Genomic DNA, 21946 nt, shown 5'->3' on the forward strand with positions numbered 1-21946 from the left:
GCATAATATGTGATTCTTATTTGATTTCTACCTCCGAATGCCATCCAGAATTTTTAAACATTGAAACACTATGTACTGAAACTTTAGGCACTTACTTTGAGATGAGATAAAAACTGGTACTTGAGGTTGCTACACTTTGCTATAGGAGTAGGCCATTTGATCGGCCATCAATGGAGAATACATTGAAGCTTTTATCAGACTGGAAAAGCAACAAGAAAAATAACCCAACTATTGAAGCAGCAGTAGCAGGATTATGATTTTAGATGCATACTGGAATTCCAGAAGTGACAATAATATTATTGTTCCCAGCAAAAAAAAAACACAAACAAATAGAACCCCAAATCCAAAATTTAATACTTTCTAGAGAAAGAGAACAGTTTTACCAAAACATTAGGTAAAAAAAAAAAAAAAAGCAATCAACAAAGGGAAGAAAATAAGATCATTACAACCAAGCAATCAACAAGTATTACAGCCAAACAATCAACAAGTCTTTTCATTAGCTCCCACTCATATTTTTAAGAGGCATGCTCGTCAATGTTCTACATATCTGACAATACGATGTAGAGGAGTTTGTATTTTTCTAAAACTTAGGGGGGTGTATCCAATTCATACTTATAAAGACTTTTTTTAAGTGAGTAACTTTCATAGAGATGACAAATTCTTAAATACTTTCATAGAGTTGATAAAAGTCACTAGTAAATTGGCAAGACTTTTGCTCTTAACAATTAGTCTTAAAAGTATAGAAAAGTCATTCATTTAATAAGCTTTTTAAAAGTCATTAACTTTTTGGATACCACCAAACTTTTAAATACTTTTTAAAAGTCATAACTGAATACCACCAAACTTTTAAATACTTTTTAAAAGTCACAATTGAATACCACTAGACTTTTATATACTCTTTAAAAGTTTAAATTGAATACCTTTAGACTTTTAAACTCTATAAAAGTCATTAAAAGTTTGAATTGAATACACCCTCCTTAATATGAAGAGTGGTGGGGTGTGTGGGGTGTGTGTATAGATGTATTAGAGTATTAAATTGGATAACTTTTTTTATCTTTTTACATAATAATAAAACTTACAGCTTAATGATTTAAGTATTAGAATGAACTAAGAGAAGTGTGAGGTTTAAATAGAAAATCTCATTTGAAATCCCACTGATTGATTAGAATTTAGAAAAGCCTTTGTTTTAATGCTGGATTTTACGTCATGCCCGAAAAAGGGTCGTGTAATGGCTTTGGGCATCAATCTGACCTAGGTCCATTCTGGCTGGATATCCAAATCCCAAATTATACGTTCTGGGCCGAGTTGAATGTACTCAAACTATTTGGGCCAAGTCAAATCTGCTCAAACCACTTTCATATACTGAAGAAAAACACTTGTGAACCGGCCTCTTAACCACAAGCGCACCAACTCGGAGCAGTGAAGCTGCAATGGTAGGCAAGGTCGAAGTGGAAGCGATTCCGGCGCCAAATCCCCGAGGCCGTCACATAAAGAAGAGGGCTCTTAAAAACAAGGCTCTCGCCGTCACGTTCAACGAGAAAGATCTCAGGTAGTACACCGCCATCATGAGCTTCATCAGTAACGAAAACTAAGCCCTGAATTTTGTTCTTTTCGTATTTTGTGAATTGGGTCTTTTTCATATTTGGGGTTTAATGTTTACTTCTTTTGGGTGTTTAACTTGGGGGGGGGCTTTGGTTTGTGAAGCGATTTTGTGTCTGGGTTTCACAAGAGGAAGAAGAAAAGGAGAAAGGAAGCCGAGAAGAAGCAAGAGGAGGCGCTACGGCGTAAGCGTCTTGAGCTGCGCAAAAAGGTTAGAATTTATGGTCAATTTTTGACCCTTGGATGGCCTCTTTTTTATGGTATTTTTTCGTGCAATGATGTAGCTGTATTTTATTGATCTTTGGATAATAGTCTATTGATGTAATCTCATTGTTGCCAAGTTGCTGTTTTTGTTTGCGGATGACTGAAAAAGCTAAAATATATGTAATGTTTATTTATTGACCGCACTTTCTTGGAACATAAGAACTATTAGGATGTGGATCAGGAATAGCACTTCCCATTGACCACTAAGTCTCTGTTTTGTTGGTCTGATTATCTGATACGAGCCATGAATCCTGAAAATATGAATAGAATTATCAAGCTGTCTACAATAATGCAATTATATTGTCAAGTTTTGGTTAGTTGTGCTTTCATATTATTAATTTCTAAAGAAAAGTTGATTATTGATTGTTGTATGTCTGCAAATAAACTTTGTTTCTCTTTTTCCCTATGATGATTTTCACGTGCGTAACATAAAAAATTATTATAGTACAGAAGATTCAACTTCTGGTAGGATGGTAGTTACTGTGGAGGGATACTTCTGCTAGGGATATTACCTGAGCCTTTTTGTTGGAAAAAGCCAGTAGCACCATTTTTCTATGCCAAAAACTGAAAATTTTGAAAATTTTGGTAACCAATGTCAACAAACTTAGTCTTGTTCCGCAAACATTTTCCACCATAGAAATCAGAAGAGAATGCCATATTGCACATGCATGATAGGGGGTTATTGCTTCTGAGCATGTCCTCTCAGGCAGTCAAAGCCATATTGCAACTGTTCACCTTATGCAAGGGATTTGACCTCAGGTAAACTTTGGCTCCTTAAACCATTTTAACCCAGTAATTCTTGAATTTTGAGGCACAAAGTTTTTATTTTTCTGCTGTGGGGTGGGGGTCAGGAAGAGGGAGAAAAGGTGCCATCGTTGTTCATACATTTTTCATTCTTTATGAGATTCTTCTTTTGATTTTGTTTTGTTTTGTTTTTTTTTACAAGGGCACTGATAAATATATGTTAACGTTCTTGAAAAACAACCCAAGTTTTCACTGTCTTACCTTCCTTTGGTAACGTTTGTTGCAGAGGAGACTAGAAAAGGAACTGGCTCTTAATGATGACGCTCCCCCAGCCACTGACACAGCAGCTGATGAGAGTGATGAGCATGACGAGGATGATGAAAGTAGTGAGCCAGCTCTACCAGTTTCAGGTATTTTCCAAAACTTTGTTTCACAATGGATATAAACATGTATTTAAGCTACTTTTATGTGTCAGTACCTACTAAGAACTCATGGGTTATGTTGGGTGCTCTAGTGCTGCTAACCCTGCTGTCTCTAACCAACTTCTTAGTGGTTGGTGTTTTGGTTAGCGAGACAGTAACAAAGCTGGAACCAAAGGCACACACTATTGAATTTAGGAAATCTTTGACTTAAGTGGCAATTTAATCACATCACTTGCTACTGATCACAGATTATTCATTATGTATGGCAAGATGGGAGTTATTAATTCTTTATATTTCCCTAATTATAGATTTCTTCATATACTTGTGATATATGAAATGTTTCTATAGAACTAATAGTACCAAAAAGGTTTAAACTGTTGGGCACAAGTCTTTTGATGACTCATTTAAAGCCCTTTGAATGTTCTTGCCTAAACTAATATAAAAGTACAAGTCATAGTAATGGCTTTTTGAATGTCAGATATATGAACTTATCAGTGAATTTGTCCTTGGATTTTATATAAATAGAGGTGGATTGTGGTCTATTATGCTGTAATGCTTCAGTTCATGCTTAATCAGCATTTGAGTTTACCTTTTGTTATTGCTTAAGGTACAACGACTTATGACAATGGTGACATGAAAGTCACTGTGACAACAAGCGAGATCTCTCGAGAAGAGGAAAGTGATTCAGATGAAAAGACAGAGGCAGCAATACCCCAATCAGTTGGAGCTTCTAAAAAGCACAATGTGCCTGTGAGCAAGACAAAACCTTTGAAAAAAGTTGCAAAACGAAAATCACGGCCCAAGCTGCAACGTAAAAGAGATAAAAGGAAGGGACCGGAAAAGACCAAGAAGAGGCGCTAGGTTTTGGTCTTCCCTTTCCCGATTCGTTGAGGTTGTAGGATCAACATGTCTTTCCAATAGAGAAATATGAAGTAGTGAACTCAGCTGCCCAGAACTTCCATTTGGGTCTGTAGAGTTTTTGGTTGTTTGAATCAAGCTTTTAGTTGTATACTGCCCATTTTTGTATTAGACCTTTGATTGAAATGGGATGTGTTACATTTTTCCGTTCTGCATAATCTCTTTATATTTCTTTTGGATATATTGTATCTTTCATCCTTTACTGCATATGTTGTAGCATCTTTGTTAAAGTGAAGCTGTCTTCCCTTTATAGAGGAATTCAATTTGTTGAACAGATTTAATTATTAAAGTAGTAATGATGGGCAATGGAAATACTTAGGTGTGACCGTTACACACGTATAAATAATAATAAATACACGTATTATGACACAAGGGAATTTTATTATGACACAAGGGAATTGTAGTATCACGTGGTGGTGTGATAATCACCGGAAGAATTTATCAAGTCAGATGGAAATAAAAGAACTCATTCATTACACATAACCAGAAAGAAATGTCCTAATCATAAAATGAAGTTGCTTAGCAAAGTAAACAAATTGAAATAGTAAATACCAGAAGTTTTGGTGCTTGTTCGTATCAGATTAGTAGGAAGAAAAATTGCAGTTTGATTCCTTAAGCATGCTTGACTTTCTTCATCACTCATTTCTTTTAATACTTGTTCATTTTCGGAAAAAATTGCAGTTTGATTTCTTTTAATACTCGTTCATTTTCGGAAAAAATAAAATCTTAAATTACACGGCTACAATCGCCAAAGCACACAATTTTTCTGGACCCATACAAACACACGCAAGCACCCCCGAAGACTCACGTGGCCAATCATTAAAAAATTCAAAAGATTCCTAAACTTCAATGGATCCAACGGTCCTTATCGGCCGATTGTCTGCTCGCAAAAGATCTCAGCCACCCGACCAAGGGGCAGCGAGAGATTCGCCACTGTTTGGAGCAAAAGAAAAAAAAGAAAAGAAAAGAGGGCCACTGTAAGCCCAGCACACTGGGACAAAAAGCCTATCTCTCTCTTTTAATTGTTTCAAAGACGTTAGCGAGAGAAAATTCGCAGACGCTTCGACGAAACTTCTCAGATTCCTCAAATTCTCTCCCTCTCAGGTTTTTTTTTTTCACTTTTTCCCGCTCGCTTTTTTTCCCTACTTTTTCCTTTTCCTCTTATCCAATTTGATTCCACACATCACACATGGAATAAAGCAGAGAACGACTCGTGTTTTGGATCAGATTTCGTATTTTGTTTGGCTGCTCAGAAAACGGAAGAAAGAAAAGAAATTCGAGTCGTTTTGTTGACTTTTGTTTGTTTATTGGTGTGTGTTTGCGTCTGGGAATGGAAAATTCAAGTCAAACTAAACGTTAGCTCTAAGTGATTTGTAAGTTTTGTGTATTTTGTCTGATTGGTTTCTTCCACTTTCTCAGCAACCAAACAGGAGGTTTAGTTTTGGGAACGGTGAAGATGCAGACAAGGTACATGGAGAGATCGAATAGTATGGCGAGGGAGAAGCGAGGTTTGGATTCGTCTTCAGCTGAAGAAGGCCAGCCAGATAGGAAACGGCCTGCTCTAGCCAGGTCCTTTTTTGTTTGGTTAAAAAAACTTGGATTTCCATTTAATTTGAAGTAATTTGTTAATTGTTTGGGTGTGTTCTGTAACGTAAAAATGGATATGAAATCTGTTAGAATTTTGTGTTTTGTGTGAGAAATATTGGAACTTGAAGTGTTGAACTGATAAATGTGCTATAGAAACTCAAAACTCATTTATATGTTGTGAATAATATGTAAAAAGTACAATTAAGAAGCTTTTGCTCACAGTGCAATTATGATTAAGAAGCTTTTTCCCCCCGCAAAGGTCTTGGTCTCAGTTATATGTAATTAATTCATGCCCACTCTATAATTTATGTGTGTTCATGCCCAACTTCCCATATATCGCAAGTAGGGGCAACTATAATGTTCTGGAATTAATTTTTTTATCATAAGGGATGGTGGCTGACATACAAGTCCGCATTTTCTCTACTTGTGGAGGCGAAAAGAGTGTTGGGGCCCTGTAGTGTGGCACGCATTTTCTCTAATTGTGACATACAAGTCGTCTAATGACTCTATCAGATTCTTTTCAGATGTCTGATGCTTCTCTTATTCTTAAACACAACAATTTCATTGTGTTATCTAATTCTCTTAGGGATTATGTTGGGCACAGTATCTGGAAATTAATCAATTTTGGCTTATATTGTTGTGGATTCATGTTATTCATTTGTTAGAGATGGACTTAAAAAACTACTTTTAGAAAATAAAAATAAAATAAAAGAAAGAAAGAATATAAGCCTGGAATGAATTGAATGTCTTGAGCATGATGAATGCACTCAAAATGTTGTTTATCGATACTATTCAACTTAATGCAGTGTAATTGTTGAAGCTCTCAAGGTGGATAGTCTGCAAAAGCTTTGCTCGTCATTGGAGCCGATTCTACGTAGAGTTGTAAGATATTTTTATTTTCTTGTGGACTTTTGTCTTCTCTGTGAAAGCTTAATATAACTGTCTCTATATGAATGTCTAATGACCAGTTTTCGATCCTTTTATATAAGTATATTGTGTGCGAAGCATTGTTGGATGTTTCTTATTTATTTAACGCTGCTGAACAGGTTAGTGAAGAGGTGGAGCGTGCTTTGGCAAAATTAGGCTCTGCCAAACTTACTGGGAGGTATCAACCCTTTCCCCCGTTTCCTCCTTGTTTGTTAATGGGTTCCAATCCTCTGTTGTTTCCATTTTTCTATTTAGGCAGTTCTGATGCCTCCATATAAATAGTTTGTTCTTCTAATGGGTTCAAAAACAGCAGGTCTTCTCCTAAACAAATTGGAGGGCCTGATGGAAGACACTTGCAGCTGCACTTTAGGTCTAGGTTGTCTCTTCCTCTCTTTACTGGTGGAAAAGTAGAAGGGGAGTGGGGTTCTGCAATCCCTATTGTCTTGATTGATGCAAATACAAAGCACGTTGTGACATCAGGCCCAGAGTCTGTGGTGAAACTAGATGTTGTTGTGCTTGAAGGTGATTTTAACAATGAGGATGATGATAACTGGACCCAAGAAGAATTTGAGAGCCATGTGGTGAAAGAGCGTGAAGGAAAGAGGCCACTTCTGACTGGGGATCTGCAAGTGACTCTGAAGGAAGGTGTAGGAACACTAGGGGAGCTAACATTTACTGATAACTCTAGCTGGATTAGGAGCAGAAAATTCAGGCTAGGACTGAAAGTTGCCTCAGGCTATTGCGAGGGCATTCGTATACGGGAAGCAAAAACAGATGCCTTTACTGTTAAGGATCACCGTGGGGAATGTGAGTTCATAATTAGTGTTATTTCATGTTTCCTTTGTTTGTTAGCTGAAAAAAAGTCAGAACGGTCAGTTTTGTTTTGTGTGCTTTACAGTATACAAGAAACACTACCCACCTGCTTTAAATGATGAGGTCTGGAGATTGGAGAAAATTGGAAAAGATGGCTCCTTCCATAAGAGACTGAATAAAGCTGGAATTGTTACAGTTGAAGACTTCCTACGACTTGTGGTTAGAGACTCGCAGAGATTGCGGAATGTAAGATTGTGGAATTGTTTGTCATGTTCAGATAATGAAGTTTCAGTTCCTAATTATTTTTCTGTCCATTTGTCACAGATTCTTGGAAGTGGCATGTCGAATAAGATGTGGGATGTCCTTATACAGCATGCAAAAACCTGTCTTCTAGTTGGGAAACTCTATGTCTACTATCCTGATGATGCAAGGAATGTTGGCGTTGTTTTTAACGATATCTACGAGTTGAGCGGCTTAATTACCAATGAACAATTTTACTCTGCCGATTCACTCTCGGACAGTCAGAAGGTATGTGACCCTCTGGTTTCTCTTTTTTCATGTATATTTCATACTGCCTGGATTTGATATATTTTATTGTTTTGTGTTCCTTCTTATAACAACTGATACTACAAGTGCAATGTTGTAAACCACTAAACTCAATTAGGTTGCCTCTGTTTTGTCCAAATGGGCAATTCTTTCTCACCGAAGAATCCAGTCCATATGCACTTTCTATTTTATTTACAAACAACCCTCTTTCTCCAGAGGAGATTGACATGGTTAATGTATCTGAAGTGATGCAAAGTAGTAATTAGCTGTGATCCCTCAAAGTTTTATTGGGGCTGTTAAAGCGATACTTTTTATATGTTAGTAGATTTTCCAGAAAAGAATTCTTTAGTTTCTAAACTATGCCAAAAAGGTGAATCTGAGAGAATTGTGAATGGTTTTGTTTCTTTCAGGTCTATGTGGACGGTTTGGTGAAGAAGGCATATGACAACTGGATGCATGTGATGGAGTATGATGGAAAGTCTCTTTTAAACTTTAAGCAGCAGAAGAGTCCAGAGGCTTCTCTACCTGAGGTTCCATTGGCCACACAAGATTATCCAAACTCATTTGATCAATTCACCCTACCTAGCCTACCAATTTCAGTTTCTGCAGAACAGCCTACTATGGACTCGGGCCTAAGTGTAGGAGGTATATATATTTAATTTTGGCACAAATTGGTCATATTCAATTATTCTTTTAACTAGCCCTCCAAACTTGTGTTTTTTTCAAGTGTAGGTATGTGTTTTAAAATCCCGAGATATGAAAGGAAAAAACTGTTGTTATGAGTGTTTCGGCTAAACTGTGGTTTCTAACGTCTGTGAATGCTCTCTCTCTCTCTAGGTTATAATGATGGCATGGCTACCAGATTCTCAACACAGAACGTAAATCTCAGTGCTCCCATTCAGCTTGATGGCTTGGCATTTCCTCTACAGAATCAGTTGCCTAGCACTTCAAACCAGGCTCATTTTCAAAGAAATGAAAACATGCTTGCCCTCGGTCCCCCACAGTCATCCACATCAGGGTTCCAGAATATTGGTACATCCAATCTTACTTCTTATAGGGGAGTTGAGGACCTCTTCCCAGAGGAAGAAATACGTATGAGGAGCCATGAGATGCTTGAAAATGAAGATATGCAGCATCTACTTCGTATCTTTAACATGGGTGGTCAAGGTCACGGTCATGGTCACGGTTATGGACATGCCTCCATGAACATTACTGAAGACAATTATCCTTATTCCACAGCATACATCCCCACTCCACCAGTGAACTACAGTACTGATGATGATCACAGTCGTTCATCTGGAAAAGCTGTTGTTGGCTGGCTCAAGCTCAAGGCAGCCCTTAGATGGGGCATATTCATCAGAAAGAAGGCTGCTGAGAGACGGGCACAGCTAGTTGAGTTGGATGATTCATAAATATGACTTGTACGAGGCAAAGCTGATCGGATTTTGGTGTCTCTAGGCTTTCGTCTTCCCCGCCCCCCTGATTCCTGTCATGCTGCAGCTTCTAACACAATGGAGGACTATGGTTGTGGGCAGATATCAATGGATAAAACCTTAAGTTCGAGCTGTCCTGCTGTTTCTTGGAATACAAGCCTGACATTCTTGGGACTGCTCTGCTTGTACAGTTCGTGTGCAATAAGCTTATGTCTTCTATTGACACCTGCTTTTACAGTTGTGTTTTACTGCTGGCAACATAAAACAACATTCTTGCCTGCAAGTTCTGAAACCAACAGGAGTTGAGCTGTTTCAACTGAAGGCCTTTGCTAATCTGAGAATAGCATTTCGGAGTGGAAACTTTCCTGTATAACTAGAGTCTGCGAAGGTTTTTTCTTGTTTACATTTGTAAGTGATTATGATAGTATGAGGGTAGGCGAGTTCTACACTCATTTGCTAGTATGCTGAACTTTTATCATGCCCTTAGTTTGTGTTAGTGGCGATCTGACACCACTAATGTGCGTTTTGTGTTGCTTTGTAATTCGATATTAATAATTAAAATTGTTGGATCGTTTCATGTTTTCACATTTCATCAGCAATAAGAAGCTCTATGTTGATTTATTTGTTTTTCAAGAACATATGGCGATAGACATTTCATCTTATTTTTCATGATCATCAAAGCTTCGTTCTTTTTCTTTTTTGGGGTAGAAGGTATTTTGTTAAATTGAGTTTGCAAAGAAATTCAGATGTTACTCGTACCAAAAAGCAACCTCCGATTTTTTTGGTTTTGGTCGACAATAAAAGTCCAATTTTCAGTTCTCTATTTTATATTTACAAAATGTAAAGTAATTACGAGAGAAAAATAATTATGACACATGCTCTGGAAACAAAATTTAAAACACATTTGTTTGCGAGAACAAAATTATGATACACGCCGAGGCAGAGAATGTAAAACAAACAAATTTGTCCTAGGCGTGAGTGAGAAATTAATTTATATATACAAGTCATTCTGCATCTGAGACTTCGTCTTCATCTTCCTCCAGAATGTAGACCAAGGCACGTTTTCTTGCAGCAAAAACACAAGCCACGCCTCTTGATGCTGTTACAACAAATTCAGCCAATATTTCAAAAAACAAAAACAAAAACACGCACAATTCCCATGTTGCAGACACAAGTGATAGAACAAGTTGATTTGAACTCAGAATTAAAGAACTTACAACTGACTGCCAGTGGAGCAATAACAGAGTGAGGTATACTGCGAACCTTCTCATTCTCCATTTGCAAGTGAAAGACAGAGTCCTAAATGTACATGTTTTAGAAAAGTATCATATACCACAGAGCAACATGCGAACAGAGAGAACGGGGGTCACAGGATTTTTTTATATTAAGTAATTTAACACAATCAATGCGTGAGGGAGCAAAAATTAGAATTACCTCTAGTTGATGCAACTTCCAGTAGTTTAGACCAGTGGATCTTGAGATAGATACAAAGGGAAGGTCATTTACTTGCACAATCATCATAGAAGCATTTCCAGAACTTTCAGAAGTGGCAGTTGTTTCATTCAATAACAGAACAATCTGACTTTCCTGTTATATATTATAAAGCACTTTAAGTGACCTTCCAAAAAACAAAAATTGAGATGACTGCACATGGTAACTTAGGTCTTTACCTTATATAAGGAAAGATCCGCACAGCAATAACCACCAGGTACACACAATAATACAGCTTCTAGTGAAGTATAACCCCTCTTTACACTGATCGAGTCATGCATAAACCCTCTCACTATGCCTATACAATTCGAAACTCCGGAGAAAGAACCATCTGGTATTTGGAAAGATATGTAATCAAGAAGCATGTGTTGACTCTGATGAGAAGAGACAGATTGGGAGGCATCCTATGGAGTATGAAAGAAAACAAAGAGTTAATGTCATTGATAGTGAATTTTAAGTATTGGAATCCCTTTTTGATTTTTCTGAATAATAGAACAATTGCTGGTTGATCACGCATGTTAAAAACATCCTCAATTGCAAAAACAATAAATACCTTGTAATACGATACTGACATCGGAATGGTGGAAGACAAAGATGCTGACGAAGGTGGAAGAGGGCAAAGCGGCAATAAATCCCCGCACAGTATCTTTCTTGAAATTGTAGTAAAAGGCATCCGAAAAGCCTCCTTAAAACTAAAAGAACAAGGGGGCAACTGTAAGTTCAAATAGAAAAAGCACGTACTATTCAAAAAATGTATGTAGACATGCTTATATGTGAGTGTGTGCACGCCCACTTGCTTGTCTTTGTCAATGACTCGGTGTAAAGTTAATCAAGCAGGATCTCATTTTCATTTCATGTTACTTGGGAAAGTTTTGGAGTAAAGAATAAACAAATTTATACTTTCATGGTGACTGAAGTAATTAAGTTAAGTTTACTGGCTGCAGTAAAAGGAAAAAAATTTTGATAACTAGAACCACTAAAAACAGGAATGGTGATTTGAAATCATTAAAGCAATATTTCTCTGATCTCTGTCAGAGAGCTCATAATAGATTAACATTTTCCTTTAACAGTAAATAATGATATGGTTACATTTTGAGGAATGGAAGCACGTCAATTTATGAGACTGCAGGTTCCATGGAAAAATTTATAGATGAGGGCATGGAAATCCCCCAAACTGAACTTATTCGCCAACCATCTACGTACCTAGACTCCACCTGCTGAAATTCCTTGGCTAAAGTCCTTTGCAGATATTCAAAATCTGAAAATCCCCCAAACTGAACTAATTCTTTAACTCTCTGCATTGTCTCCCTGAAAACAAGGCAACTTCATACTGTTTAGAGATTTAATATGAGAATCCATATACTTGCAGAATTGCCACACATGCAAGCACACATGTCCATTCTTCATATGCACATGCATGTATACAGATATGCACGAAGTATCTGGTGTTTTTAATTTGGATGTGCTCTGCAGGCAATAAGGATATTAGATATCAAACCATCTGCAGCTGTACAAAATAGATGGCTACAGATAAGCCATAACTATGATATGCATAAAAGATACTAAATGATAGAATATACCAATTGAGAAAATGGTTGTACTATAGACTAGATTGTCCGTCAGTGTAATTTAAAAACAACTTACAAACCAACTTCAATATGGTCATCAGCTTCTGATGCTTCCAGCAACTGCTTCACAGGATCTTGATCGTATAAAAACTTCAAGAATATAACAACAAGTTCACTGCCAAAGTGTTATGTTGTGAGTTAAAGAATATATGCTGGTATCCAGATGAAACAAAGAAGAATATGTGGCACAGACCTATTGTACGGTAGAAGATGATGATCACTAGGTTCTGACATAAGTAACTTTATACATTTCAACAGCCAGTTGAAGAAATTTGAAAACTGAAAGAAAATACGTCAGAATTTCAGAAATTAAGAAACTTTTCATTTTGTACAGAACATAATCATCAAACTGCCTGAATTATTATACTTCTTCAGTTATTTCTAATGTTAGTCTTCTTAAAAGTTCAGGTGGCTTTTTGGAGTTAAATAACAATGGTTTCTCTAAATTAACAGAAAATCATCTTAAGATATCCGAGCAACTATCATTTCTGACTACAGCCTATGTAGTAAATATAGTTGGCAACAGTGAAGGAAAAAAAAAGTAGGAAATCTGCTAGATCATGCATATAGTTATACAAGCAATATTTATTCTCCATCTGAGAACATTCTAAAATAAACGAGCTTTTAAGATGCAAACAAACCTGCTGCACCACAGTTGAAAGCACCCTAATAAATCGTTCTACTTGTATAAGTATCATTCCAGCTTTCTCTGTCGCATTATTGATGAGTGCCTCATCCAAACCAATACCCTGATATCTTGCTCGCCATCTTGAAAGGCCTCTTAGTTCGCCCATCCTGAATGCAATAATTTCTGCAGCAGGCTGGAAAAAGGCAGTTATGTTTAGTTTGCACCCAAACCCTTTGATAGAAGGAACATTAGAAAACAGGATCATATATATTAGGCAGCAGGTTTACTACTTCTGTAAACATAAACATGGATCAATTTGTGAACTTTAAAAAAAGGTAAATAATATTTCCTACTTCCGCCAGTTTCATATCCATGTATGAGAAGCATTGTATTTTAATATAGATACTGATCAGGGAACTATTAAGTGATGTACCTTTTTGTACAAGATGATACCAACAAAAAGTAGAACAAAAATCAATTGCTCCTAACAGGAAACTATTGCATCAACAGCAAGAGCTAACAATAACGCACCTGGAGATGATTTAGGACAATAAGCTGAAGTTCTTTCCCGGCACCACAAACAGCCTTTGACACGCGCTTCACACCCTATTAGTAAATACACTTGTTGAATCCACTATGCTCTCATGTTCACTTTTTTTAGCATATCACTAAATGCTAATGTCAAAAGAGGTTTCTATATAGGACTAAGCATACCACTTCACCAAGAGAGTTAACTAGAAATTGATGAACGGCTGGACTAGTCCTTGCACCACCTAAAAGACTCAAAAACTCTTCTTGGGGACAAGAGTCCAGTCCTATATACAAATGGTAGGAAATGTATGAATGGAAAACTAAAATAAGCAAGAACTGCATCAAGAAAGAGGGATATAGAGTCATTGAGAAGTTACCATTGTCAATAATCAGATTAGAAAGAGAATCAAACTTTTCATGAAAAGTGTGCATAGCATCAGACCATTGCTTATGCATAACTGAAAGTGATGCCCGAATAACCTCAACCAATTCCTCAATGTTAGAAGCTTGTTGAGCCACTTGGTGAAGCTCATTTTTCCTACAATGAGAAAGACAGTCATAAAACATTATAAATGCAGAAGGGAAATCAACAGTTGAGTAGAAAACATAAATGGGGTGCAATACTAAGCATGACTATGTCAACTACGTCTAAACTGATGTCGGAGCCCAAAACTTTACATCTAGAGCAGTTATTGGTAAGCATTGAAACAGTGAACAAAAAGATAAAAAGAAAGAGATGATAGAGATGATAGAGACTAGCAATATGTGGTATCCTGGTTTTTATAAGAAAGCTACCTCTTCCAAAATATAGATGTATCAAGCACTGTGCAGTGTAAGCCACGCACACCATGTTGAGTCATTGACCTGTTTTCTGATTCTTTCCTATCTTCACTCAATTCTCCTGAACATATGACTATCAAATGACAAAGATCTTTTGACAAAGCAACCTAATGACAACATGTAACAACATCAGCTTGATCTGGTAAAGTATTTTTCTGTTGGCCTGCGAAAAGCTTCAAAAATGAAGCATATGATGTTAAAGTGAAATAAAATAAAATAAAAGGTAAAACTGGAAATTATGATAGCATTAGGAAATGGAAAAATCCTAACAGAAAGAAATCTTCCAAGACCATGACAGTAACTTTGCCATCAATTATTCCCCACATGCAGAAGTACTAAACTGAAATAAGGATGAATGTACCTTGTGAACAGAAGCATTCTGAAGTCTGCACTCAGCTTTTGTATCCATAAGCAGAGTAGGAACAAAGAAGTTGTGTATGTTCTGGCACATTGCAAGTGCGTTAAATATTAAAGATAACAGAGGCAGTTAAGTGATATATCACACATAAACTGAAATAAGTAGTTTAACATAATAAAGCATTATCAACTCCATCACTTTTTAAGAATGCTTCACATGTTACAACTTACAATTTTCCCTATTGAGAAAATCCCAAATATGCTGAAGCAAATGAATCCATCTTTGTCCCCACTACAGAGGATATTAAATCGTTGCTGTGAAGAATTTGACAGCTCTCGAAATGAATCTTCACTATCATCTATAAAACCAGTATCTCCAGATACCAGTCCAGGCATCCGTGGAACTCTTGGAGGAGGTGGGAAGTAATGAGGAGTACGGTCTTCATATGTTGATATGCTGCCCTGCTCATCCTGAAATTAGTTTTCAAGAAATGGATTGAAATGAGACCATACATTGCCGCTAAAAAACAAACTCATCTCCCCTCCTTTCCCCCCTTCTTCTCCCCCAACCCAACACCAACCCCATCCCCCCCCCCCCCCCCCCAATTTAGAGGAAAAATACTAACAAAGATGATTCCTGAAAGCTTCTATAAAAATTATATCAGAAATAGAGTCAGATTAATATTGTTATGTCATAAATTTCGATATATATATTTTGGTAAATTAACTCTAATCTCAAATTTCTAAAGTATAATGAAACATCAGAAGTTCAAAAAAGTTAGCAAGTAAATATGGAAGCAAGAGCATGGTTAAACATCCAGGCAAAAGTTTTGTAAGAAGAGATATATTTCTGGCTGAAATTTAACACACACAAAAAAGTTCAAGTAAATAAAAACAAAGTGATTTTCACCCACTAAACCCAAATTGGTGCATGGCCTACAATTAGATCGATAACGACATACTTTATTCATCTGTCCATCCTCCTCCCAGTTAAGAGAAACAACAGCAACACCATGGGATTTTAAGCTTCTCAGCAACTTTCCGTTCTGCCTTGCATTAAAAAATCATAAATGAAGAGCCAAAAAAATAGAAAAGCATAGGTTATAACTTCATATCGTAAAAAATGTTTATGCTACTTACTTCAACATCGTGCAATGAAACTGTTCCATCTTCAAGCCCAACAGCAATTGCTTTACCATCAGGACGCCAACATAATGATGTTATGCTCTTTCCTAGTCAAAATTCAGAAATAGAAAAGAAAAGAAAAGTACCACTAAGCTCACACTCAAAGCACTCAAGACGAGAATAACATAAAATCAGAGAGAGAGAGAGAGAGAGAGATACCGGGAGAGACTGTCCACAACCTCTGCCAATTAAAACGGTGCAGCAAAATCTTGGAGTCTTCAGTGACCATAGCCAGCAAATCCTTCTCGGGGTTCCATTCTGCAATTTTAATCTGCCATTCAAAATTCAAAGTTACAAAGACCGAATTTGGCACGCTGCCACATATACATTGGGGATTTTATTGAGAAATTGTAAAAGAAACCTGAGAGGCAACTGGCTTATCGAACTGAAGCTGAAAGGGAAGCACTCGTTGAGCCTCATCAGTTTCCATGGCAAAATCTGCACACAGAAAAAGTCTGTGAACCGCAGTTTGCTTACAGAACCTTAAATCTTGATAGCACCAGAATGAATGGGAGCAGAAACGGTGCCGTTTAGAGAAGAAGAAGAAGATATCTGACTGAGCGGTGAATTCTGATCAGTGAAGAGTGAAGAGAGGGGGATGTGAGTTGAGAGAGAGAGAGAGAGAGAGAGAGGGAGATTGAAAATGAGGGCGGGCTTTTTTTATTTTTGGGTTTTAAAGCCCGAGGCCCTAAACCGAAGGCCGTGGAAATCGAAAAATTCAGATCAAATGTCCAAAAGCAAAAAATTAATAAAGATAAAAACGCCGTTGCCGGGGATCGAACCCGGGTCACCCGCGTGACAGGCGGGAATACTTACCACTATACTACAACGACTCCATTGATAATAATAGATTGAAAATAGATATTTCACAGCTAATAACTTGTTTAAGAATTTCTTTCGCCTTGTGTTTTGTTTCTTCTACTGAAGCCCAAAAATGATTCTCTGCTAAATTTGAGGCTTGGCACAAGTCACGACCCAGCTTCGAACTGAAGCTGCGGACCCTATTTTTGGCGGCAAGACCAAATACAGCCTAAAGCCAAGTAGCTAACGCAGTTGATCAGTGAGGCTTAAGCTCAAGCTTAAGCAATGGGAGAAGAAGAGCAGCGTCGCCAACCCCATTCGCCCAACCCAGACACAGAAATTACTGAAAACCCAACGGAGCAAGACTACGCTTGGCCTGCGATTCGGTTCGATGTTCCTCCACAGAGAACCTACCACTTCTGCCACCAGTTCAGAGCTTCTCCAAACCCCAACAACTTTCTCAAGGGCGTCAAATGGTACATGTTGCACCAACCCTTGCTTTCTCATTCTTTTGTTTTCTTTCCAAATTTTGGTTTTTTATTTTGTGTTTAATTTTTTGGGTTTAGGTCTCCAGATGGGTCGTGCTTTCTTACCAGTTCCGAGGACAATATGCTTCGTGTTTTCGCATTGTAAGTTTTCCATTGATTGCATTGTGTGGATTGTGGAGAGTACAAAAGAGCAATGTAAATTGTATTTGAGTAAAGCAGTGCCATTTGGTTTGGGTAACAATTTTCGGTTTTACTTTCTGGCCTTTATAACTACTCAAAATGCAATTCAAAAAACCAACTTTCTCAAATTGTAAAAATGGTGTCTGCTACTGCTAGCTTTATATTGGACAAAAACAAGTTTTGCTAACTATACTCTTGTTTGCTTCTTAACCAGACCAGATTATGGGAGTGATAATGTTAACGCGTGTTCTGTAGCTGCTGATGAAGGTAAGTTCGCTTTCAGAAGATATTAGTCTAAAATTTTATTATATTATGTACTAATATTAGTTTCTTCCAAATATATTCTCATGAAAAGAATAAAAGTTTTTGCTTGGTATTATTTGTGAATGAAAGTCTTCATTGTCGAGCTAGGTTTGATTAGTTTGTATTTGCATCTAAGTGAAGTCATCCTTTTTAAGCTTTTATTTTTTTACTCTTAAGCTGCAGATTCCTATGCTGCAAACAGTGTTGTGAATGAGGGAGAGTCCGTATATGACTTCTGTTGGTACCCGTACATGTCTGCTTCAGGTATCTTTGCAACTCTGTCATGGGGAGAACCTGTTAAGTTTATCCTATTATTATTATTATGACAATGAGAATCTCCATTTGATATTTCAAAATATATATTTTATAGCGGCTGATGTAATACTCTAAGCTAAAGCTTGATTTGGAATCTTGGTTGGCATTTGCAGACCCGGTTACCAGTGTTTTTGCAACAACATCTCGTGACCATCCAATTCATCTTTGGGATGCTTCTTCGGGGCAGGTGCTGGCTCATTATTGCAAGTCTTCATTATGCAAATAAAATTAATATCTTTGTAAAGTTTACCACTTGATATGTCATTGCAACATATACAATTCGGCTATTCCATGTTTAGATCACTGTGTTCCCTTGTATATGAAGTTCTGATATGTATCTGGGGATTCAATATTAGTGTATTTCATTAACACCATTTTCTTTGGCTTAAAATTGCAGCTACGTTGCACGTATCGTGCTTATGATGCCGTGGATGAAATCACAGCTGCCTTTTCAATTGCCTTTAATCCCACTGGAACGAAGTAAGAAAGATCTTCTGCTTTTTTTCTTTCTTTTTTCCTTTTTCAAAGGTTATACAATTTAATCACATGTTTTGTGCTTTAGTTTTTGTATTATTACTTTCATGTTTGAGAATATAAATTTTGTGGAATTTAAATGGACATCGAATCCTGGATTTCAATATTGGACACTATGCATGTAAGTTCTTACAATAAACTGTGATATAACTGTAAGACACCATGTGGAAATGGCTCTATAATTGCCCCTAACTCGTCATATTCACTCCCCTGTGTTTCTCCAAATTTGACAGAAGATTTAAGAGCATCGTATTCTTCAATTGTTTTGTAGGATTTTTGCTGGATACAACAAATCTGTTAGGGTGTTTGATTTACATCGTCCTGGTAGGGATTTTGAACAGTATTCAACTGTTCAAGGAAACAAAGAAGGCCAAACTGGTACGTGTTATCAGTTTAGCTTTATATAGAAGTTCCAATGATAAATTAAAAGAAGTTATGCAAGTGCACAATCCTCAGCATTTTTATTGTGGACAGGTATAATGTCTGCAATGGCTTTTTGTCCAACCCATAGTGGAATGCTAGCTATAGGTTCTTACAGCAAGACAGCTGCAATATATAGAGAAGATAATATGGAACTCTTATATGTATTGCATGGTCATGAAGGTGGGATTACTCATGTAAGTCAGCATTCCTTATTGTTCATTTCACTTTGATCACAACTTCAACAGATGAGCAAAATCATTTTCCTTTCAGGTCCAGTTTTCAAAGGATGGAAATTATTTATATACTGGAGGCCGGAAGGTAAATAGCTTCATGTGTTCGATGTTTTTTGGTTGGTTGTTTATTTTTATCATTTTCTGGCATTGGCTTGATTATTTGAAATGCAGTAAACAAGTTCTCTATAACAACTGTCAGTTTATGATGCGAGTAAATTTTTTGAAGTGTTTATACATTAGCATATGTGCTCTTGCTTTCTATTTTAAATGTGATTTTCATTTGCTTACATAAATTTTACTTGAAGGATCCTTATATACTATGCTGGGATATGCGCAAAGCTGTAGATGTTGTGTACAAGTAAGATTCTTTTTTATTATTTTCTCTAATTTAGAAAGTTATCATGTATTCTGTACATTGAAAATCTTTTTTGCTCACGTTATTTTATTTGCACCTTGGAATTAGGTTATACAGGTCATCGGAAGATACCAACCAGCGAATTCTGTTTGATATTGACCCACTTGGCCGACATCTTTGTACAGGTGGCCAGGTAGCGCCTTAGCTTTATGATTCAATGTCCAGATGTTATGCCACAACCAAATCAAAACCCTATTTTATATTGATTTGTTACTTATCTGCTTATTTGTGCATTTCGGTTTCAGGACGGTATTGTTCATACCTATGATCTTCAAACTGGACAATGGGTATCAGGCTTCCAAGCTGCATTGGGTAATTCATTTTGTATCTTATAAAGATGTGAGAACGCTACTTCAATATGACTTAGTCTCTTCTATTACCTAACAAGTTCTTCTGTTCTCTACACCACGCAGATACCATTAACGGGTTCTCTTTTCATCCCTTTCTCCCCATGGCTACATCTTCTTCTGGGCAGCGAAGATTTGTTGGTCCTGATGATGGCAATGAGGAATTGCATTTAAGTGGTAGCTCCTATGAACCTAATGCTGAAACCAAATTTCTTCGTTTGGAGATATTTTCAATTAATTACATTGTATATCCTTCTAATTGTAGTCTCCTATGCTAATCGTGTTTTTTTGTGTGTTCCCAATCTCAATCATGATTATGGGTGCATGATCTGGTCATTCCTTAGGAGTTAGTTTGTATTATTCGGATCCAAAAGGTAGTAAGAGGCAGATAGGACTGTTCTTTGAGCTTAATTCAGTTTCTTATATGCCTGCTTTGCAAAGACTTTTGGATGAATTTGTGGTTGGAGTGTTGTAATTTCTGAAATACTACTGGCGTGCCCTATACTATTATACTTGTTGTGGTGTTGATAACCACGAATGAAGAATCAGAAAGTGTGTTAGGTTACCCCTCTATCTTACTTCCCTGGCTCTTTAAATAACAAGAAGATACATGATAGGGTTCGTATGAAACATGAAACCTGTCTGAGTTTTAATCTTAGCTGCCCAACTTTTTAACTTGCATAACATAGCAAAAGGTCATTGTACTAATAGGAGGTTAATTGTCCTGGGTTATGCAGGTGAAGAAAACTGTGCTTCTGTGTGGAGTTTCTCTGTTGCTTCAGTGGTGGAGAATGATGTTAACATTGACGGTGATGATCATAATAGCCATAACCTGCACCAAGATCCCTAGTCATATTACAATAGCTTCTGTCCAACGAAGTGTGCACTCGATAATCCCTATGAGCTTCGGTTACATTTAAAGCTTGGCCTGTGCATCATTTGCCTAATTGTTGTACATTAATTGTATTACAAGGTTGCAAACAAGATCAGTCAAATAGGAAATGTCTTCGTGCAACTATATGTAAAACACAATTGTTTGAGCTCAATTTTGATGGGTGTATCGTACATTTCGACTTCGAAGCTTCTGCTGACTGAACTAATTTTTATGCTAATCGTGTTTTTGTTTTTGTTTTGCCCTTTTCTGAGTGGTCCAAAAATTCAAAAACTACATAAAAGTAAATCTGACCAATCATTTTTTAAGAACACATTTTAAAAGAAAATTAATAGTTGATAATAATATTTTTATGGTAAATTTTCCTTTAAATAGTTACTAATGACTTTTAATCTAATTATTTATCGACTTACAAACTTAACATCTAACTTGCAGTGACTAACAAGATAAAACTATTTATATCAAATTTTCCGATCACGTCTCTCATAAAGTCCGTCTATATTAATAAGTGTCACATATGTACAAGAAGTGGTTGGTTTGGACACTAAATTGATACACATCTATCATTATTATATTACTAAACTTTTTTACAAGATGATGCAATGACAAGTCGTATTTGTTGCACATTGACCTTTAAACGAGCCCATGATAATGAAATTAATTTGCAATTTAAAGGCCATGACTTCAAGTTGGAAAGGTTAACAATATTTTCATAGGAGATAAAATATTTAGTTAGGGATTAAATTCTTAAAAAAGAATACCAAAATGAGTTAATTCAAAATCATTTTAAATATTATTTCCTACCGAGTCCTAAGAGGATGTGCTTTTCATAATTAGAAATCTAAACGAATAAATGTTTACATTCTTCTTCAATGACAAAAATAGCATTTTGGCATAAATAAAAATGTCCTGGGTTGATTCCAAAATGAGTAAGACTGCACTAGCTTGCCATCCATGCTTAAGCACCTAGATTAGTTTTGAGAAAAAGCCATTAAAGCTTATGTATAAAATCCACCCACTCAAAACAAAGGGCAAACAAGACTTTTCATCACTAACAGTGGGACCCACCAACAACAGCCAAAAACCCAATACGTTTAACGTA

At 36.7% G+C, this 21946-nt stretch overlaps 4 protein-coding genes and 1 non-coding gene across 14 annotated transcripts; 3 read left to right on the forward strand and 2 right to left on the reverse strand.

The window, feature by feature from the left end:
• On the forward strand, positions 1380-4154 carry LOC18778769 (ribosomal RNA-processing protein 17). The gene is made up of 4 exons (XM_007212014.2): positions 1380-1549; positions 1705-1810; positions 2894-3017; positions 3637-4154. The coding sequence occupies exons 1-4, from the start codon at positions 1431-1433 to the stop codon at positions 3888-3890; spliced, it is 603 nt and encodes a 200-aa protein (XP_007212076.1). The 5' UTR covers positions 1380-1430; the 3' UTR covers positions 3891-4154.
• LOC18778843 (calmodulin-binding protein 60 D) lies at positions 4902-9874 on the forward strand. Of its 4 annotated transcripts, none has more exons than XM_020561711.1 (9): positions 4902-5257; positions 5367-5516; positions 6341-6416; positions 6581-6639; positions 6775-7268; positions 7360-7520; positions 7599-7802; positions 8231-8465; positions 8658-9874. In XM_020561711.1, exons 2-9 carry the CDS (start codon positions 5404-5406, stop codon positions 9230-9232), a joined length of 1917 nt encoding a protein of 638 aa, XP_020417300.1. In that variant the 5' UTR covers positions 4902-5257; positions 5367-5403; the 3' UTR covers positions 9233-9874. The 4 variants fall into 4 exon arrangements, with proteins under 4 accessions (XP_020417300.1, XP_020417298.1, XP_007213593.1 ...); XM_020561709.1 differs by having other exon boundaries at positions 4903-5051; positions 6772-7268; XM_007213531.2 differs by having other exon boundaries at positions 4904-5051.
• On the reverse strand, positions 10054-16624 carry LOC18780071 (anaphase-promoting complex subunit 4). 6 transcript variants are annotated; one of them, XM_020561195.1, is made up of 19 exons: positions 16275-16624; positions 16073-16184; positions 15869-15960; positions 15691-15774; positions 14960-15199; positions 14733-14813; positions 14327-14478; positions 13909-14069; positions 13715-13815; positions 13532-13606; positions 13014-13193; positions 12566-12651; positions 12389-12487; positions 11948-12052; positions 11298-11436; positions 10924-11118; positions 10688-10840; positions 10471-10552; positions 10186-10352 (listed from the first exon to the last, which is right to left on the reverse strand). In XM_020561195.1, exons 1-19 carry the CDS (start codon positions 16341-16343, stop codon positions 10258-10260), a joined length of 2301 nt encoding a protein of 766 aa, XP_020416784.1. In that variant the 5' UTR covers positions 16344-16624; the 3' UTR covers positions 10186-10257. The 6 variants fall into 6 exon arrangements, with proteins under 6 accessions (XP_020416781.1, XP_020416784.1, XP_007213642.1 ...); XM_007213580.2 differs by having other exon boundaries at positions 10924-11148; positions 16275-16623; XM_020561192.1 differs by having other exon boundaries at positions 10054-10352; positions 10924-11148; positions 13715-14069.
• Positions 16675-16746, reverse strand: TRNAD-GUC. The gene has a single exon. It is a non-coding gene; the product is annotated as a tRNA-Asp (tRNA).
• LOC18780389 (telomerase Cajal body protein 1) lies at positions 16820-21064 on the forward strand. Of its 2 annotated transcripts, none has more exons than XM_020561253.1 (14): positions 16820-17190; positions 17281-17343; positions 17597-17649; positions 17869-17949; positions 18114-18187; positions 18398-18480; positions 18806-18912; positions 19009-19151; positions 19228-19275; positions 19496-19548; positions 19654-19738; positions 19851-19917; positions 20019-20129; positions 20690-21064. In XM_020561253.1, exons 1-14 carry the CDS (start codon positions 17000-17002, stop codon positions 20800-20802), a joined length of 1272 nt encoding a protein of 423 aa, XP_020416842.1. In that variant the 5' UTR covers positions 16820-16999; the 3' UTR covers positions 20803-21064. The 2 variants fall into 2 exon arrangements, with proteins under 2 accessions (XP_020416842.1, XP_020416841.1); XM_020561252.1 differs by having other exon boundaries at positions 16835-17190; positions 17863-17949.

The sequence above is a fragment of the Prunus persica genome, chromosome G4, assembly GCF_000346465.2.
Source record: "Prunus persica cultivar Lovell chromosome G4, Prunus_persica_NCBIv2, whole genome shotgun sequence".
NCBI classification, from domain to species: domain Eukaryota; kingdom Viridiplantae; phylum Streptophyta; class Magnoliopsida; order Rosales; family Rosaceae; genus Prunus; species Prunus persica.

Bases quoted from the DNA above. Each gene is read 5' to 3' on its own strand.
- LOC18780389 (XM_020561252.1), top strand. From the start codon at position 17,000: ATGGGAGAAGAAGAGCAGCGTCGCCAACCCCATTCGCCCAACCCAGAC. The intron at 19,276-19,495 runs GTAAATAGCTTC...TTTTACTTGAAG, and splicing joins TATATACTGGAGGCCGGAAG to GATCCTTATATACTATGCTG. The intron at 19,549-19,653 runs GTAAGATTCTTT...CCTTGGAATTAG, and splicing joins GCTGTAGATGTTGTGTACAA to GTTATACAGGTCATCGGAAG.
- LOC18780071 (XM_020561192.1), bottom strand. From the start codon at position 16,343: ATGGAAACTGATGAGGCTCAACGAGTGCTTCCCTTTCAGCTTCAGTTC. The intron at 13,607-13,714 runs GTATGCTTAGTC...ATTTACTAATAG, and splicing joins TTAACTCTCTTGGTGAAGTG to GGTGTGAAGCGCGTGTCAAA. The intron at 12,652-13,013 runs GTTTGTTTGCAT...ATTTTCTTTCAG, and splicing joins TTTCAACTGTGGTGCAGCAG to TTTTCAAATTTCTTCAACTG.
- LOC18778769 (XM_007212014.2), top strand. From the start codon at position 1,431: ATGGTAGGCAAGGTCGAAGTGGAAGCGATTCCGGCGCCAAATCCCCGA. The intron at 1,550-1,704 runs GTAGTACACCGC...TGGTTTGTGAAG, and splicing joins TTCAACGAGAAAGATCTCAG to CGATTTTGTGTCTGGGTTTC. The intron at 1,811-2,893 runs GTTAGAATTTAT...CGTTTGTTGCAG, and splicing joins GTCTTGAGCTGCGCAAAAAG to AGGAGACTAGAAAAGGAACT.
- LOC18778843 (XM_020561709.1), top strand. From the start codon at position 5,404: ATGCAGACAAGGTACATGGAGAGATCGAATAGTATGGCGAGGGAGAAG. The intron at 6,640-6,771 runs GTATCAACCCTT...GTTCAAAAACAG, and splicing joins TCTGCCAAACTTACTGGGAG to CAGGTCTTCTCCTAAACAAA. The intron at 7,269-7,359 runs GTGAGTTCATAA...TGTGCTTTACAG, and splicing joins TAAGGATCACCGTGGGGAAT to TATACAAGAAACACTACCCA.